The 13,426-nt window shown below is 40.5% G+C and overlaps 1 protein-coding gene across 4 annotated transcripts in view; it reads left to right on the plus strand.

Annotated features, from left to right (window-relative positions):
- UBE3D (ubiquitin protein ligase E3D) overlaps positions 1-13,426 on the plus strand; it is a 273,046-nt gene that overhangs the window by 75,096 nt on the left and 184,524 nt on the right. For all 4 annotated transcript variants that reach the window (XM_073589672.1, XM_073589671.1, XM_073589673.1 and 1 more), the window contains exons 4-7: positions 1,397-1,622; positions 3,638-3,707; positions 6,394-6,463; positions 7,079-7,187. In XM_073589672.1, the coding sequence (XP_073445773.1) occupies positions 1,397-1,622; positions 3,638-3,707; positions 6,394-6,463; positions 7,079-7,187 (475 nt within the window). The remainder of the gene's footprint in view (positions 1-1,396; positions 1,623-3,637; positions 3,708-6,393; positions 6,464-7,078; positions 7,188-13,426) is intronic.

A 13,426-nucleotide genomic window follows, 5' to 3' on the forward strand; every position in this document is an offset into this window, starting at 1 on the left:
ATACATTGATGCTGGTTTCGTATTCTGGATGTTACCCATGCTGTAGTGCAAGTCCCCCAGGTAATTTCCAGCATCTTTTTAGGTGAGGGATGTTTCCATAAAGTGTGCTGGTACTACTTCATGCCATGCTAGTTGTTCAGTGATTTAAAAATCATGAGGCTGATGTAATCCAAACAGTCACCTAGGATTCTAATGTAAGCAGTGGATAACAAGCATGATATATTGCCTTTTTCCACTGTCGGCGTTTAGAGAACACTATTTTTCTGTAATTGAATTTGTGACGATATACATCACGTTTATTATAGTGCGCTCTGGAGTACTCTTTGTTCTCCTTAGCTCCTACACGTCTGCATTGGCCGGCCACATCCGGTGTGTAATTTAAATGCAGTTATTTATTATATGAATCTGGAAATCTGTCTCCAGATGCCTACCTTGTCGTCCATTGTAATACAGAAGTTGAGAAATAATGGGCTGAAATTTATTGGATGTCTACCCATAATGTTCAGCACTTGCGTTCTTCCCAAACTCTGCTTGTCCTGGGGAGAAAACTTCTTATAGGCCACTCCAGGAAAAATTCCTGCTCTATCCAAATTTACAATGTAATTGACAGGTAGTACACAACTAAACTTGCCTGGAGAATAAAAGGAATTTGTCAGCAGGTTTTTGATATTTTATCTTGGAGCAACCTAATCTAGGGCTAGTGATCCTGATTTCAGGGATGTATCACTGACTAAGCTGGGTGTTGTATTTTCAATACTATCAGTGTTTTATCAGCAGGAGATTATCAGTGCAGGACTAGATCTCATGTTCACCACAGTCAGGCTGATCTGTGTAACCCCACCCCCAACACTTATCGGCACCTTCCTCACAATACACAGTGTACGAGAAGCTGCCAATCAGGGCTGTGGGTGGGGTTAGACACAGCTCAGCATTAAGATCGCTGCAACATCTACATCAGATAGAACAGGGAATCTATCCATCTGTAACAAACAGTCCAGTAAGTGACACATCCCTGGAACAAGCTTTTCTTACCCTCCCCAGCTCTACCTCTCCTTCTCTGCTGTGGTCTGCAGCAGTGACGTCACATCTACATCGCTTGTAACTGCTGCAGTCTGTCACTGGACTTGGCGGCTCTTCCTTTGTAGATTACACCATTTTCTGAGGCCAGTACTGTAGACATATCATTGCTGCAGCCTGTCCCCAAAGCTTAGAGAAGCAGCAGGGAGGCAGTGCTGAACCCGGGGAGGCTGAGTAAAAGCTCACTTTGCGGTTTTACATACACCTCTTCATGTTAGAACAGATGTCGACACACTTTACACTATTTTCTCTTTTTCTGTAATAGTTTTTTGAATGAATTCCCTGAGTTGTTGAATGCCTTTCTCTGGTTCCTTTCCAGGCAATTTCTCCGAGTCCTTCCTCTGCCCAGTGAAAACTGGAGCTCTTTGGTTGAAGAATGGTGCTGCCACCCTGATCCCTTTGCCAATCGAAGCTGCCTGCCCAAGGTTAACGACTGCTTTCTGGGAGACACGTTCCTTCTAGTGAATAAAGCCAATATTTCAGACCCCCCTAGAGAGACTAATGAGATGTCATCTGTTCCTCATCCCGTTGTTGAAAATGTCTCAGTAAGTTATTAGCGTTAATGACATCAGCTAATTGGTACATTTATATTGCCCAAGTATAACTTTATTATCTCAAATGAGGTTTATTTCTGGCAGAAGGGGGCTCCTAATCTCTGTTAGTGGTTCCGAGAGCGGTTATCAAATACCATGTGAAATAAGTTTGTGGGTGAAATGATGTTCCTCATTTTCCCTGACAATATTGCATGTCAGTGCTCGATCATATCTTCCTGTGGGAGTTAAATGGCAGCGAGCCCTGCTGCTTGTATTTTCTGCTGAACTTCAGAAGGAAGAATTGGCGCATTGACTGCGTTGGTTGAAATGTTACTCTTGGGTCTTACATGGGAACATTCCTTAATATTTATCTTGAAAAATATTATATTCAATGAACATCTGAGGCACATTACAAACGCAGTATAGCAAGGCGAAAAGCCGGGCCCTCGAGGATCAGCACAATGGTTCTCTCTGGGTTACAGTATTGCAACTGGGCGTGCGGATAGGTGGAGGGGCCGATCACGCATGCACCTTACTCCATGTCGGGGTTCTCCTAGCATTTGATAATCATTTCCTATTATTAGCATAGGTCATCAATATTCGATAAGTGGGGCTCCAACACCTTGCACCTCCAATGATCAGCTGGTAGCAGCTTCCAGCACTGCTCCATTCAAAGTGTACGAGGTAGGGCACATCAGCACCTATTCAATGCCCACATGCAGCCATGAACATCTGATTGGTTGGTGATGTCGAGTGTCAGACCTCCACTCATCTGTTTTACTTGTGACAGCTCAACAATACCAAACGCCTTCTAAACCACATTAAGGTTCTGTTTACACAGACCGATAAGCGGCACAGTGCAGCGGCTAAACTTTTACCAATAGGCAGTCATCTGAATGGCTGTTTACACAGGCAGACTAAAGTAAACTGTACGCACTGACGATCTATATTGGATTGCTCAGTGCGCATAGGCTACCATTGTTCTCAGCAGTGCGAGTCCTTTAAACCGGATGATGCACCGCCGAGAACAGTCATCTTTTATGCTGCGTCAAGGATCGTTTTACCCGTTCTTTGAGTTTGTGCGGCTGCCTGTTTACACTGCAAGATAATCATGAAATGAGTGTTTTTAGCAATGCCCATTCACGCTTATGTTGCGTTGTAAATGCCCCTTACAAAGACAGCCAAGTGCTGCGCTTAGCTCTTTTTCTATGTCCAGTTCTCTAGACTGTAGATAGATTACTACGCATGCCCCCAAACCCTGGTTCCCCACTGGTCTCTTTATTGAGACCTTTGTGGCCAGTGCACACTATCATTTTGTTTGAAATCTACAAGTTTAACTTAGTCGCATTTTTAGGTTTGCCATCCATAGCTGTCCACATGTAAAAATGGCGTTTGCGTACATGAAGTGTATATAATTCCCATGCATGCGTATATAGTATATATGATACATCTGCATTGCCTGTGTGCATCATAAATACCAGGCATGGACCTTGTCATCATCTTTTTTTTTTTTTTTTGATTTATCCAGAACACAATAAACTTTGGAACATTTTCTTCTATTTCATTGTTGTCGGGCTCACGCAGGGCTATTTGTGTGCATACAGAAGCAGTTTATTTCTCTTGCCCTCCCTTTATGATGTACATTAAAACCATTATTCTTAGGGTTATTATTTGCTTTGGTGGCTGCTTCATGTTTGCAGGTCTTTTTTTGTTTTTCCCTTTATTGTATCGTGACCGCATGGTCAATAAAAGAGTTGGGACTAAGCGCAGTTTGCTCACATCTATAAAGTAACTCTGACATTAGAACAAACCAGTGTTGGAGAGCGGAGCGGTGCAGCGGTGTAATGTATTGTGCCGCCACGCTGCGGTCTTATGGTGAGCTCGGACACGAGAGCGCTGGAAAAGACAGATGTCACTGAATGTCAGCACTAGAGTTCAGCCTCCCCTCCCGAGGGGGGATATAAAATTATACATTCTTTGACTAAAGGTGGAATATGACATTTAAGTGACATTTTTCTGGCTTGCAGAAATCAAAGGAAAATACCAAAGTCGTTTGCAAGCGTTGCAAAGCAATACTGGGAGAGACGGTGACATCAGGTATGTAAAGGAGAACCCGTCGGAATAGCAGGCAGACAATAGAAGGCACATCCCGCGCGCTTGTTAGGCCGCCTGCTTTCACATAAGGGGAGATAAGGCACAGTTTTCACAGTCCTAGTCAATCAAGTTACTTCATAGTCACTGATTTTATTTTTTTTTCTTCTTCTGTAATGCAGAATATAATATTCATTGAATAGTGTTTTTTCTAAATGGCTCATTATTTCCACATTAAACCCATAAGAGTCAAGGTGGAGTGATTGATCAATGCATCGCACACACACTCATTGTCAAGGGTTTTGGTGACCCAGATCATGTTTCCTGTAAATGCTGTAGGATCGGGAATAAGGCTTTCTGGTCTTGTTGCAATTCTCTTTCAGATGAGCTTATTAAACATCCGTGTGCAAAACTGATGTCATACGGACAGCACAGTGAGCAATGCCCATGGGTGTTTATTAGGGTGACCGCAAAAAATCGATGTCGGAATTTTGTCCGTCTGGACCCCACGAAACGATTCCCCTTTCCAGATATTGAGATAGCCAAAATTTGAGCTCGATCAAACGACGTTAACCCGTGCCGCTCGTCGCTCAAAGTTTGAAAAATTCCAAATTGAGGTATTTTAAGATTTAGGTATTTTGCATAGTCTGTTAGACTATAAAGAATGTGACAACAACATTGCAGAAATAGCCCTGACCAAATTTTCGAACCATTTGTGGTATTTGAATGCAGAGTTGGTGGGATTATCGTTTTTTGATCCCACCATTACAGACAATGAAAAGTTGTTAATGGCTAATAAATTGCTCAGTAGCACAGATGAACCATCAGAGCACGCTAGGGTTGTAAATCCAAAAGTTAGGAAAGAAAAATTAAAAGAGGTAGGAAGTAGCCGACTTTAACGACCTTCTGACAAAAGATGAAGAACAAAAGCAATATGTCCTGCAAGTTGTAAGCAAATGCCGAGCATTATATTCTGACGTTTCAAAAACTACTTTAACAAAAGCTCTAGAATAGATTAGATAACTATGTAAAATGATCAACTCATGTAGGTTAGCGTGCTCTGATGGTTCATCTGTGCTACTGAGCAATTTATTAGCCATTAACAACTTTTCATTGTCTGTAATGGTGGGATCAAAAAACGATAATCCCACCAACTCTGCATTCAAATACCACAAATGGTTCGAAAATTTGGTCAGGGCTATTTCTGCAATGTTGTTGTCACATTCTTTATAGTCTAACAGACTATGCAAAATACCTAAATCTTAAAAAACCTCAATTTGGATTTTTTCAAACTTTGAGCGACGAGCGGCACGGGTTAACGTTGTTTGATCGAGCTCAAATTTTGGCTATCTCAATATCTGGAAAGGGGAATCGTTTTGTGGGGTCCAGACGAACAAGATTCTGACATTTTTTCCCCCCCATATGAGATCCGGTCACCCTAGTGTTTATACCCACGAACTAATGGCCTGCATGTTAAGAAAGTCGAAAGATGCCCTAATTTAATCCGAGTTCTGGGTCAGACTTGTCTATTACACACCCAGGTTCAAAGAGTCATTTTAAGTCCAGATTTTGTATTGTCATCTGTGTGTCCATTATATATGTCCCTATACAATCTCTATGGCTTCTGATTCTTATGCGCAGCATGGAGGCTCAGTGGTTAGCCCTGTTACTTTGCAGCGCTGGGGTCCTGGGTACAAATCCCACCAAGGACAACATCTGCAAGGAGATTGTATGTTCTCCCTGTGTTTACAACGGTTTCCTCCTGGTTTTCCATTTTTGCCCCCACAAATGCATACTGACCGAGAATCTAGATTGTAAGCCCCAATGGGCACAGTTATCATAATGCCTGTAAAGCGCTGTGGACAATGATGGCCCTATATAAAAAGCATAATAATTTATTTTCGTGCACCATTTACTAAGTAATAAAGTATAAATACAGTTTCTTATCTTTTATGATTGTAATGTATTAGTGAAGAACTCATGACATTCGGATTATAATTCATATGATTCTTTTTTTTTTTTTTTTTTTTTTACCACCCATTGATTTATAGTGTGATTTGTGATGAGGAAGTCTCTGTACCTAAAGATGCATTGACCATTAAAAACTGCTGTTCAGCATTTGTGCCTTCGGGATACTTTCATCACACACAATGAGGAATCCATTGGTGTTACAACAAAGATCCATATGTCCACTCATCTCCTTATTCACATGTACCAAACAGACATATGGACTGCATATGGATTTAAAAAAATGGACATACGGACGACAATACTGATGAACAATCGTCAGGTTTTTTTTATAGGCGTAAAATGGACAATTTTGTGTACACGCGTGTGAACTGGGCCTTAAAGACCGAATAAGGTTTATTACATAAGGGACAATAAACAGGAAATTAATGACTCTAGTAATGGTCCCTGGAAAAAGGAAAATTAACTTTTTGACTAGGAGTTACTTTTATATTATGGTTCTAGTTTCACACATAGGCCCCAATTCATCAAAGCAATTTTGCAAAAATTTTGACGTAAATTGCTTTGAAAAGTCTCAAAATTTTGGCTCAAATTTTTTTTACGCCAGGTTTTTTTTTTTTTTTCCGTTCAGAACTCTAAAATGATGTATGTACAGTAAGCGCACAAACTCTTTTTTATACTGGTTTCTTTTTAACTTTGTTTTTCTTATTTTATTTCTTTTTAGAAGTTATCAAGTATCATATCACTGAAGTCATGATTCTCCCTTCTTCTGAAGCATACAGCATGATTGCAAGGTAAACATTAAGCTATGAACAATGAATAAACTGTGAACAGTCAGTGAAAGCTGTGACCTGTTGGCTTGCTGTGAACAGACAAAGCTGTGTACAACACTACTGTTTTTTTTATGGTAAATGACTTTTGCTCTTATAAGCAGTATATTGGAAACCCATTTGAGTAACTTGTAAATTATTTATATTGATCTGGGTAAATAACCGTTAAACACGTCCACAATATGCAGGAAGCAGGTTTGGTAATTGCTGTTATGTTGCAGCCCTCAAGGGTACAGACAGCATGTCCTGTTAACATAGGGCAAGTATGATGAGTGCTGCAGTGAAGATGGGTTTATCTGCTTTGGTTGTTGACATTGAATTATTTGTCTAAAAAAATATAAAAGAATATTTGTTTTTTTACAAGAACAAAATCTAAAATGTGGGTCTCGTTGTTATCTGGTAATGCTCGAGCATGCAAGGATTCCATTATATACAGTAGGGTGCTGACAGCAGATGCAGAGAATTGATAACGTAGAGGCTTTACTTCGGCCTAATGACCACTTACCATTAACTTGCCTGTCTTTCCAATGGTGCTTAACATGGATACACACTGTGAAGACTGATCTTTTGTTTCTACAGGAAGCAGTTTGTGGAAAGCGTAATTGTCCGGCTTCTGATGGAGTTATCTACCTCTAGAAGCACCTTCAGGTTTTGTATTCAAGGACAAGATGGCAAGCTCTACCTACTGGTAAGAACATTTCATAATCTCCCCCATCACTGAGTGTTATCAGTCCAGAGGCATACGGTCCCAGCCATGTAGAGTGTCATTTTCTCAATAGTGCCCTTACATTTGACACTGCAGGACCCAAAGAGATTTTTACATTTCATGCTGTGGCCGTGCATGCAGAATTAGCTGAATACTTGCGTCCATCATGGCAGGTTCAGGAAGTAGTTTATAGACAGAATACAGGTTTTCACAAATGGTGAGTCGGGCTTGTTAAAGGGAATGTTTGCCTCCAAGCTTGTCAAGAGGCTGCGCTCTTCCTGCTGTGATGTCAGAACTGAACTGGGTGTTCTCCTTATACGTTCCTTTTTATAAAATGTATTCTAGTTTCTCCAGTATTTTATGAACTGCTGGGCAAAAATTTTATAATAATAATAATACTTAAATTTCACTTCCACATTTATATTTGCTATAAAGTTGGAGAAGATGTATATTACCCACTGAAGAATATGTTCTTGAAATAAACAATCTCACATAGATCTGTTCTGGTGGTAGAGCTGTAAATGGCATCTCGTTCTACTGGCAGGATTTTTTTTTTGTTGCTGCTGCTATGTTTAGGGAAAGATGCTAGTAATGGTTCAAGGCTTAGATTGGTTCAAATGTAAAGTACAAATCTGACAATTTGCCATTTTACCCTTTCTTCCAATTTTTCTCTTCTGGTAAAATTATTATCCATGCACTATAGTAACAAAATCAGGGTAAACTCTATGCAAAGCAAATACAACCCCTGGCAAAAAATTATGGAATCACCGGCCTTGGAGGATGTTTATTCAGTTGTTTAATTTTGTAGAAAAAAAGCAGATCACAGACATGGTACAAAACTAAAGTCATTTCAGATGGCAACTTTCTGGCTTTAAGAAACACTAAAAGAAATCAAGAACAAAAAATGTGGTAGTCAGTAATGGTTACTTTTTTAGACTAAGCAGAGCGGAAAAATAATGGAATCACTCAATTCTGAGGAAAAAATTATGGAATCATGAAAAACAAACCAACAAAAAAGCACTCCCAACACATCACTAGTATTTTGTTGCACCACCTCTGGCTTTTATAACGGCTTGCTGTCTCTGAGGTAGGGACTTAATGAGTGTCACACAGAACTCTTCATCAATCTGGCGCCAACTTTCTCTGCTTGCTGTTGCCAGATCAGCTTTGCAGGTTGGAGCCTTGTCATGGACCATTTTCTTCATCTTCCACCAAAGATTTTCAATTGGATTGAGATCCGGACTATTTGCAGGCCATGACATTGACCTTATGTGTCTTTTTTCAAGGAATGTTTTCACAGTTTTTACTCTATGGCAGGATGCATTATCATCTTGGAAAATGATTTCATCATCCCCAAACATCCTTTCAATTGATGGGATAAGAAAATTGCCCAAAATATCAACATAAACTTGTGCATTTTTTGACGATGTAATGACAGCCATCTCCCCAGTGCCTTTACCTGACATGCAGCCCCATATCATCAATGACTGTGAAAATTTGCATGTACTCTTCAGGCAGTCATCTTTATAAATCTCATTGGAACGGCACCAAACAAATGTTCCAGCATCATCACCTTGCCCAATGCAGATTTGCGATTCATCACCGAATATGACTTTCATCCTGTCATCCACAGTCCACAATTGCTTTTCCTTAGCCCATTGTAACCTTGTTTTTTTCTCTTTAGGTGTTAATGATGGCTTTCGTTTAGCTTTTCTGTATATAAATCCCATTTCCTTTAGGTGGTTTCTTACAATTCCTGTCACAGACGTTGACTCCAGTTTCCTCCGATTCGTTCCTCATTTGTTTTGTTGTGCATTTCCTGTTTTGGAGACATATTGCTTTAAGTTTCCGGTCTTGACGCTTTGATGTCTTCCTTGGTCTACCAGTATGTTTGCCTTTAACAACCTTCCCATGTTGTTTGTATTTGGTCTAGATTTTAGACTTCTGACTGTGAACAACCAACATCTTTTGCAACATTGCGTGATGATTTACCCTCTTTTAATAGTTTGATAATCCTCTCTTTTGTTTCAACTGACATCTCTCGTGTTGGAGCCATGATTCATGTCAGTCCACTTGGTGCAACAGCTCTCCAAGGTGTGATCACTCCTTTTTAAATGCAGACTAACGAGCAGATCTAATTTGATGCAGGTGTTAGTCTTGGGAATGAAAATTTACAGGGTGATTCCATATTTTTTTCCTTAGAATTGAGTGATTCCATAATTTTTTTCCCTATGCCTGGTTTAAAAAAGTAACCATTACTGACTACCACATTTTTTGTTCTTGATTTCTTTTAGTGTTTCTTAAAGCCAGAAAGTTTCCATTTGAATTGAATTTAGTTTTGTGCCATGTCTGTGATCTGCTTTTTTTTCTACAAAATTAAAACAACTGAATGAACATCTTCCAAGGCCGGTGATTCCATAATTTTTGCCAGGGGTTGTAGATGCCAGCTGTGTAAGGCTACATTCACACTTGCTTTGTTTTGCAGCACGTTTTTCCCGCAAAAAAACGCATGGAAAAAACGCATACAAACGCATACAAATGCTGCGTTTTTTTCAATCATTTTTATGAGCATGCATGAAAAAAACGCAGCGTTTGTATGCGTTTTTAGTGCGTTTTTACCGCGTTTGCGGTTTTTTCCTACATTAGTTGGCCCCTCACACTAACCCAAACCATGACTTTACTAACGCTAACCCTAACCCTTAACCAAACCATACCCTAACCCTAACCCCTGACCAAACCATACCCTAACCCTGACCCTAACCCTTAACCAGACCATCCTAACCCTAACGCTAAACCCCCTTAACTAACCCTAACTCTAACCCAAATCCCTAATTTCCATTGTCTAACCAATGGTCAACAAAAAAACGCATGCGCAAAAAAACGCATACATGAGCATGCCAATACGCACATATGCGCACCCATAGACTTATAATGGGTGTCTTGCTGTAAAAAAACGCATTGCGCGCGCATGCGTTTTTTGAGGCAAGTCGGACGCCCAAAAAATGCAACAGGATGCATTTTGTGCGCCCGAGCGCGCACCACAAAAAAAACGCATGCGTGTAAAAACGCATACAAACGCATGTGTATGCGCACATAAGCTCATCCCATGCAAAATATAGGGGGAAAAAAAGCGCATGCGTTTTTTAGCGCTAAAATACAGCGCAAAAAAAACGCAAGTGTGAAACCAGCCTAACGCCATCAGCACATGCTTGTAACAACAGTGACCAGAGCTGTTTGGCCACTGTGAATGGCTCATGCACTAGACCCCTTTGTCTCCTCCTTATCTGCCATTGCTTGATGCCGGTAGGTTAACAAAGCAGTTAAGGGGCTTGCTGAAGGCCCCCATTGCTGCCTTTCACTGTGCTTCATATGAAAATATCAATTTATTTTTCAGTCCCCTTAGTATTGCTGAAAAAAGTTAAAGAAAACATTGTTTTAAAAAAAAAAAATAAAGGTTTATAATGCTTCCCTTTTCCCACAATTTCAAAATAAAGAAAAGATAGATGGGGTATCAACATGTATATGCAAGAAAGGAGACATACTATACACCAGGGATCACCAAACAATACAATTAGTATCAAAAATTCTTTATTCAAGTAATTTGAATAAAGAATTTTTGTTAGGCCTCTTTCACACTTCAGTTTTTTACAATCAGTCACAATCCGCCAGGTTTTGAAAAAAACGGATCCGCAATTTTATTTTGAGGATCCGTTTTTTTCCCCATTGACTTCCATTATTGGCGGATTGTGACGGATTGATGTCCGTTGCATCCGTTTTTTTTTGAGGATCCGCCAAAAGTTGCTGTCCGTCACTATCATCAAAGATTTCAAAACGGAGCTTGCAACGTTTTTTTTCTCTGGCGGATCCTCCAGACAGTGATTTAACCCGAAATTCTTTTTGGGTGCCGGACGAAAAAAAAATTCTCTCTCTCTCTCTCTCTCGTTCTCTCTCTCTCGTTCTTTCTCTCTCTCTCTCGTTCTCTCTCTCTCGTTCTCTCTCTCTCGTTCTTTCTCTCTCTCGTTCGTTCTTTCTCTCTCTCGTTCTTTCTCTCTCTCGTTCTTTCTCTCTCTCTCTCGTTCTCGTTCTCTCTCTCGTTCTCGTTCTCTCTCTCGTTCTCGTTCTCTCTCTCGTTCTCGTTCTCTCTCTCGTTCTCTCTCTCGTTCTCTCTCTCTCTCGTTCTCTCTCTCTCGTTCGTTCTCTCTCTCTCGTTCGTTTTCTCTCTCTCTCGTTCGTTTTCTCTCTCTCTCGTTCTCTCTCTCTCGTTCTCTCTCTCTCGTTCTCTCTCTCTCGTTCTCTCTCTCTCGTTCTCTCTCTCTCGTTCTTTCTCTCTCTCTCGTTCTTTCTCTCTCGTTCTTTCTCTCTCTCGTTCTTTCTCTCTCTCTCGTTCTTTCTCTCTCTCTCGTTCTTTCTCTCTCTCTCGTTCTTTCTCTCTCTCGTTCTTTCTTTCTCTCTCGTTCTTTCTCTCTCTCTCGTTCTTTCTCTCTCTCTCGTTCTTTCTCTCTCTCTCGTTCTTTCTCTCTCTCTCGTTCTTTCTCTCTCTCTCTCGTTCTTTCTCTCTCTCTCGTTCGTTCTCTCTCTCTCGTTCTTTCTCTCTCTCTCGTTCTTTCTCTCTCTCTCGTTCTTTCTCTCTCTCTCGTTCTTTCTCTCTCTCTCGTTCTTTCTCTCTCTCTCGTTCTTTCTCTCGTTCTCTCTCTCGTTCTCTCTCTCGTTCTCTCTCTCGTTCTCTCGTTCTCTCTCTCGTTCTCTCGTTCTCTCTCTCGTTCTCTCGTTCTCTCTCTCGTTCTCTCGTTCTCTCTCTCGTTCTCTCTCTCGTTCTCTCTCTCGTTCTCTCTCTCGTTCTCTCTCTCGTTCTCTCTCTCGTTCTCTCTCTCGTTCTCTCGTTCTCTCGTTCTCTCTCTCGTTCTCTCTCTCGTTCTCTCGTTCTCTCTCTCGTTCTCTCGTTCTCTCTCTCGTTCTCTCGTTCTCTCTCTCGTTCTCTCGTTCTCTCTCTCGTTCTCTCGTTCTCTCTCTCTGTCTTTAGTACTAAAACGGATCCGCCATCCGTCCTTTTGGCGGATTTTGACTGATGCAAAAAACTGAAGTGTGAAAGAGGCCTTACTAATTGTATTGTTTGGTGATCCCTGGTGTATAGTATGTCTCCTTTCTTGCATATATTTGACTCTTTTTGACATGCTCCAGGTCGATACACCATAGCTTATGGATATGTGATGGTGCCCTCCACCCCTCTTCTCTCTCTACATGGGGTATCAACATGTTAATGAAAGTCTGATCAAAATATAAAATTATTTTATCCATATGTTAAATGACAAAAAAATAAAAAATTTAAACTACCAGATTTGCTGCTTTAGAGTCCTGACACTTTTTTGACAAAATGCAATTAAAATCAAACTACCGTATATGGTTGCAATAACAAGTAAGTTCGGTGCGCAAAAAATCCGTTCCATCGTTGGAAAATAAACAAAAAATTTTATGTCTCAAAAATTGGCGATTCAAAACAATATTAATAATATATAATGATTTTATTTTTTATTTTAACCGCTAAAATAAAAAAAAAAAAAACTTTCAAGTTTGATTTTTGCCATAATCCTGCTAACCTTAAGACTCTTAGACTCTTGCTGGCAGGTCATTTGTACTGCACAATGAACACCGTAAAAAACAAAGCTCAAAAAAGAATGACAGAATTATGGGGGTGGTGGGATTTCAGTTTCAGTCCACTTCAAAAAAATTTTTTCCGTTTTAAAACACCTTGCATGTAAGTTATACATACTTCCGGCCAGTGCACATGGCCTCGCGTCATACATTTGTATGGATCCATGCCTGTGCCCTCTAGTAGGCCACGCCCACTGGAATGGCACGACACTAAACTGGGCGCGGCCTCGGCTCTGCACAAGTGTATGGCGTGAGGCCACGCCCATTGGCCAGAAGTATGTGTAACACACTCATACCCTCCAGTGCTGCCTCAGAAACCAGCAAATCCTGGGAGCGCACAATGCACGGGCTGGGGGATCTTTATGTCTACAGTCTCTCTGTGTGAGACAACCCCTTTTAAAACTTTTCGAATAGGAACGGGGGAAATGAAACTGAAAAGATAAAAATTTGTTTGATCATGAAAAGGTTTAGCAATAAGGTTAATAGGCAAAAAATGGGCAGTTCACAACTAATTTTCTGTAGACAAAGCTGTTGAGCCATGAAAAGAGATTTAACCCCTTTCCGACATCAGG

Source organism: Dendrobates tinctorius, unplaced genomic scaffold (genome assembly GCF_039654945.1).
Source record: "Dendrobates tinctorius isolate UK_male_01 unplaced genomic scaffold, ASM3965494v1 ptg000111l, whole genome shotgun sequence".
Classification (NCBI taxonomy): domain Eukaryota; kingdom Metazoa; phylum Chordata; class Amphibia; order Anura; family Dendrobatidae; genus Dendrobates; species Dendrobates tinctorius.